Here is a 6,368-nt window from a genome sequence, read left to right on the forward strand (position 1 = left end):
AGTTCAGGACTGTTGGTGAGAAAATAATTAGCAAAGAGTCGTAAAAAAAGATTAGTAGAACGAAGAAAGTCCGTGAAATTGTATTAACATTGAAAAAGAAATTACAACAATAGTAAAGACAATATTATTTAGTATATAAACTGCACCATTGGTGAATACAGGAAAGTTGACATTGGGTAAAATATTTGAATTTTGGAGGAAGTGGAGATTGACAATAGTCATATACTAGGTTCCTGGTACTGTAAAGAGAAAGATAGCTTTACAGTAACGTCAATTTTAGGGGTTTGAACCAATTCTAAAAATGAAAACTACCAATTTCGCTCAAAGATTAGAAACAAAGGCATCACATGGACGCTCCAGACCCTTCAATGACAGATACAAGTTGTCATAAACACATACACTTTCATCTTTAAAGGCTTAAAGAAGACACAAGTGTAATATTCTGAGTGGTGTCAGGTATGGAACATGAGGGTGATGTTTGAAGGTTTTATAAACTATTCTGTGGAGTAGAGGGCACAGAAAAAGAACATTTCTAGAATGTGTCAGTGTATAAGGACATTGTTTAAAGTTTGAACACTAGTCTTTTGTATATGTAATTTTTCGCTTACATTTGGTCCATAATCTTAGGGATATTTTTTTTATATTTGTCCAAAATTATATAATTTTTCTAACTATTGTGTTATTAAATCTAGCTTTTATGCAAAACGAAATATTTTTTCAGTAAAATATGGATAATATAGACATTACTACTGTGATAGCGTAATTTCATCATTGAGTGAGCTTCCTGATAATAGCATAAAGATCTTGAGTTAATGTAATTTATTTATTAAAAATATGAATCATGATTTAATGGAATCTGAAATAAAGAAAACTAAAAATCTAAGACTTACCTTATGTCATTATTTTTTCTGTTTATTTTATTTCACCAAAAAATGTGCTGATAATACGTTACACGTGATTTCTTCTATCACCAATTCCTAATATCTCTTGTTAGCAACGCTATGATTTCATGAAATTTTTCATGGGATGAATATCAAATGGAAATCAGCTGCAACTATCTCAATTTGAAGGTAAAGTGATAAACACGCATTTTTTGAAATTCATTCTTTTAATCAATAGCAATAAATATATAAATAACAACTATGAAAAGGACAGATATCTGTTCATTAGTTGGAGAGAAAAAATATAGCAATCTTACTATGAGGGGGAAAATAGAATTAGAAGTAGGAGAAAGAAAAATTCAAATCTCGGTCATCTCGATAAGAGGTCGGTTGCATGTATACAATGTCTCTATTACTGGGGAGTGCCATAAGCCCTGCTGGGGGCAGCGAAGAACTCGCGAGACTCCTGGGATTCGAAGCTAGAGAAAGAGGGTCTTGGGCGCTGGGCTCTGGGGGCTGAGTAGGATGGTCTTGGGGCTGAGTATTCCCTGGACTCATCGGAATCGGGGTACCTGGCTTCTCCTTCGTAGGTGACCTCAGCCACGTAGCCTGAGTCTCCATTGACGAAGTACCTGACTGTCTGGCGACGACCGTCGGGAAGCTGGACGGTGTAGGAGCCCTGGGTCTCGTCCTCATTGCGAGATTCCTGGTGCTCAAAGCTGGCGCTTGTGGAGTCATCGTGAACGCCGAATTGGAAGTTGTACTTAGCATCTTCGAATGACTCATCTGACCGTCCGAAGGAGCGTTCAGAAGAACGTTCAAAGGAGCGGTCGAATGAGGAGTGTTCGAAGGAAGAGCTTTCGAAGGAGTCGAAGGAAGGACGCTGTACCTGAAAGAATAATGAAGGATATTTCCGTAACGAAAACTTCAAATAATAAAAAAACATATCATGATTTAGTTTAACTTATCTAATAGGCAAACGAGATTAAACAAATAGGTTTCAAGGGTGAAAATTTCACTAAACATTATCATATTTTCTTTCCATAGCTTGGCTTTACCTGTGGAGCTGGAGCTGGTCTTGATGGCCGCCTGGGGGCAGCAGCTACCTGTGGGACTCCATAGGAAGTGGATGGGCGAGTTGGGCGTTTATCGGCAGCAACTACGGCTACCAAACCCAAAATGAAAAGAATCTGAAAAAAAAAAAAATATATAAATTATGAACTATATAAATTAGTTCTGCATTTTCAATTATTGCTAAATCCCTCTATACTTTACTATATTTTGTGTAGCTTTCATACATGAGAAGTGGTATTTGACCTGGTATTAGTATTCAGTTGAAATACATTTCTTAATAACAGAAGATTGTGGATTAATGCAAATATGATGGACTTATCTCTTCTTAATTTCTCCACTGTAAAGTGCAGAAAGAAAGAAGATGAATGATACGGTAATTTACCAAGACATCGTAAATTCAAAGTAATAGAAAACGAAAATGAATGAATTTATAGTAATTACGTGGATCAAGATTCCGTCTTTAGTCAGATGAGATATGCAATAAATTTTTCAGAAACACAAAAGGTATGTCGACAGGTATATATTAATTTCTAACTAACATATCTGTCATATTTTCCAAAAATCAATGCAATAGCAAAGTTTTGAGAAAGATTTCTTTTAATCTGCATTAACAAATTTTCCAAATCAATTCAATTTAAAGTACTAATCTGCAACACTTGTAATACCTTGGTGTTCATGTTGAAGACAGGGGGAGACTGATGCTTCGTGAAGATGAACGTTAGTTTATATAAGGCGTTTATGATGACGTCACACGCAAGTTTTTGCCTGACACTTTCCTCTCCTGCGAGGGTGGGGTCAGACTTAGTGAGCAATCATACAGAAAAAAAGATAACAGGATTACCTGAGATAGTACGTCCCTAGAAATCTTGGATCAGTATTTTGAGGTCAAGGACCCTCTCAGGAGGCCTTTATGTATCTCATTCATTAAGGGATACAGGGATCTAAATTTGATTCCTGATTTCTATATAATATTTTTGAGATGGAGAAGTGGTTCCGATTATTGCAGTCTAATCAAAAGCATAGTCGTGAAATGTAAATAAAAACGGTGAAGTTCGTAAATTAACACACACACATAATCACACACACATATTTATGTATAAATATATTCATATATATATATATATATATATGTGTGTGTGTGTGTGTGTGTGTGTGTGTGTGTATGATGTGTGTATATATACATATATATATATATATATATATATATATATATATATATATATATATATATATATATATATATATATATATATATATAGTGTATTTATATATATACATATAAGTATATAGAGAGATACTTATATCTATATATGCTTTATATATATATACACACACATATATATGTATATATATATATATATATATATATATATATATATATATATATATATATATATATATATATTTATATGCATATAAGTATATAGAGAGATACTTATATCCATATATGCTTTATATATATATATATATATATATATATATATATATATATATATATATATATATATATATATATATATAGTTATATAGTTACGAATGTCTATTTCACGTACGTAAAACCTATTTTATCCATTTCAATAAAACATGTGTTAGCTTCGTATTCAAAAGTACGATCTTCGTTGTTTGAATTTTACATAACTGACCTCTCTTCTAAGATATACAGTAATCCCAGCAGAGCACAGACATCAGTCATTTATCATTTTTTATTTTTTCATTTTCTATTTTTGGGAATTTAGATGATGGATTATATTAGAAACCATTATGGTAATGATGATTATGCAGAAAAGAAATATCTGCGCCCTGAGAAGTTGTAGGCTGAACCTGTATTGTTGAATCCACGTCCCTACAATTATGAGCCAAAGGTCTTTAAGGATAAAAGAAAGTTATTACGGATCAATAGTGTTAGAAAACTTGGCGTCATCAAACGAATAATGCACAGTTTGATAGTGTATTTGGAACGTGTAGTTTGTGCAAAGAGTACACATGATTTTGTGTAGGTACAGACTTAGAAAAAAGGTTATTTAGCTTCAGTCTGTTCTTTCTAAAATGGGCGTCGTTTAACCAGAAAGATTAATCTCTAAGGGTTCAACGTCTGCGCCCGTTATCATGAGAATATTAAAGCTATACCGCAAATCTATAATCTCACCTGCACAAACAAAATAAGTTATGTGATTAGATGTATTTTCCGTTTCAATGATCCTACTAAAGCTTTTGTGTCATACTTGAGTTACTGAACTTACTTCTCATATACAACTAGAATCTATAGAAATGATCAACTATTTATTGCTTTCCTGAAGAGTGTTGAGTCTTATAAAATAATACAGATAATGTGAATAGCTGGTTTGGTTTCTCCAGCTACGTAGTCTGAATCTTTCCTAACGAAGTACCTGACGGTTTGGCGACAATCATCGGAAGGAGGACAGTGTATGAGCCCTGGTTCAGGTCCTCTTCTCGATTTTCACGATGCTCGAAACTTCAGATATAGTGCGTTTGGAGTCATAGTGAATACCATATTGGAACTTTGCACTTTCGAAGGATTGGTCTGAGAAGATCTCAAAGGGGCGCTCGAAAAAGTGGTCTAAGGAATGACACTAGAATGATGACCATTTAAAGCTTTCAAAACAACCAAATAAAGAATGCTAAACCTAGAGAAAGTATTTGAAAATAGTTTTATAGACTAATGTATACTTAAGAGAGGCCAATGACTAGATTATGTGGTTCATATCGACCATGAGTACACTAAAACAGTTTGATGACAATGAAAAAGTTTCAGTAATTCATGTGATATCTACAATCATAGGAATAGTATTACTTATGGTTCCCCGAAAGTCGAAGATATATCCATTGTTAAAAAAAAAAAAAAAAAAAAAAAAAAAAACGTAATCTTAATCAGAAATTCTCCTTGAAAATGTACTGTCCTCAGCCGTATTTCAGTAAAATACAGGCGACCGTAATTTTACCCTACTTTGTTATCATCTTTTTACGAGGTGGTAACCGTAATATCACACCTTAACGTCAATACATCCGTTTTTAAACCGGTAAATGCCTGGCAACATTTATTCCAGAATTTTTACCGTTGTGTTTCTTTTTTTTCTTTACGGCAATTGTTTACAGTGTAACCATGATGATCTTTCATGTGAAGCCCCTACCTGAGATACTCCAAAACATGTGGAAGGTCGTCATAGCATATTTTAGACAATGACTATAACCAGCAGTCCAAGCGAAAGGAATCTGGAATTATGGAAATAAGAAAAGTAACTTCTTAGCTTCTCCACATTTGAATTAGATTTACAGCACCAAAAAGTGTCCACACTGGGATTTATGTATCATTATACATTTTTCAGCGTGGTCCCATGATTTCTTCTTCTTTGGCATTAACTTTAACATGAAGATCCAATACGTAAACAATAAGGACTATTGCGATCTGGAATGAGCTATATTCGTTACTGAAGGGTATGTATAATTTCAACCTTTACTTTTTTATCTAGTTTGAAATATTTAAAACTATTTTTCTTATCTTTTTATATTCATTTAAAAATAAATACATGAATTTTATGCATATAAAATATGCAACAACAAAAATTAACCAAGGTTAGTTTGGCGGTAAAAGTATATATCTGATAAATATTTTGAAGGGTGGAATTTTTTATTAGTTAATTTTGCTATTTTACCACTGTGCATAACAGTAATTCTCTTTTTTACATCATTGTACTGCTAATGTCATCAATATTGATTTTTCATTACTCTCAATTTCCTATTTTATATGATCAAAAGAATTTTAGAAATTAGTCTACAGCACTTGGAATACCTTGGCGTTCAAGTTGACGGCAGAAGGAAATTTATACGTTATGAAAATGGATTTTGCAACTCCCTTTGATGGCGTCACTATAATTTCTACTTCTTAGATTTCTCGAGGGTTGGGTGAGGCTTTGTCTCTAACCCTACAGCAAAACGTGATCGATCAGGTTAGAATAATTTTATTTAAAGGTTTGATTTGGAATTTTTGTATGGTCAAGGCCATCCCAAGAAAATTCTACACTTTGTACACCATTCACCGATTATGGTTTAGTCATTTTAGCTACAGAAACCAAGGCCTCACATGGACGCTATACAACTTTCAATGACAGGCACGGGCTGTCATAATTATATAAACATTCAGGCCGCTCATGAATGACAGAGGCAAGTGACAGTGATATTGCCCTATCAAGCACGACAATGCCCTAGAGACTAACCATATATACATATGATCAGCGCCTAAGCCCCCTCTCCACCCAAGCTAGGACCAAGGAGGGCCAGGCAATGGCTGCTGATGACTCAGCAGATAAACCTATAGGCTCCTCCAAAACCCCCATCCTTAGCTCCCAAGGATGATGAGGTTTAAGCGACGAAAGAAATTAACGAGTTTGAGCGGGA

At 33.9% G+C, this 6,368-nt stretch overlaps 1 protein-coding gene across 1 annotated transcript; it reads right to left on the reverse strand.

Moving 5' to 3' along the window:
- Positions 1 to 1,158: 1,158 nt before the first annotated feature.
- Positions 1,159 to 2,638, reverse strand: LOC137623750 (pro-resilin-like). The gene is made up of 3 exons (XM_068354578.1): positions 2,621 to 2,638; positions 1,940 to 2,071; positions 1,159 to 1,770 (listed from the first exon to the last, which is right to left on the reverse strand). The coding sequence occupies exons 1-3, from the start codon at positions 2,630 to 2,632 to the stop codon at positions 1,294 to 1,296; spliced, it is 621 nt and encodes a 206-aa protein (XP_068210679.1). The 5' UTR covers positions 2,633 to 2,638; the 3' UTR covers positions 1,159 to 1,293.
- Positions 2,639 to 6,368: the final 3,730 nt, after the last annotated feature.

Source organism: Palaemon carinicauda, chromosome 30, assembly GCF_036898095.1.
Source record: "Palaemon carinicauda isolate YSFRI2023 chromosome 30, ASM3689809v2, whole genome shotgun sequence".
Lineage (NCBI taxonomy): Eukaryota > Metazoa > Arthropoda > Malacostraca > Decapoda > Palaemonidae > Palaemon > Palaemon carinicauda.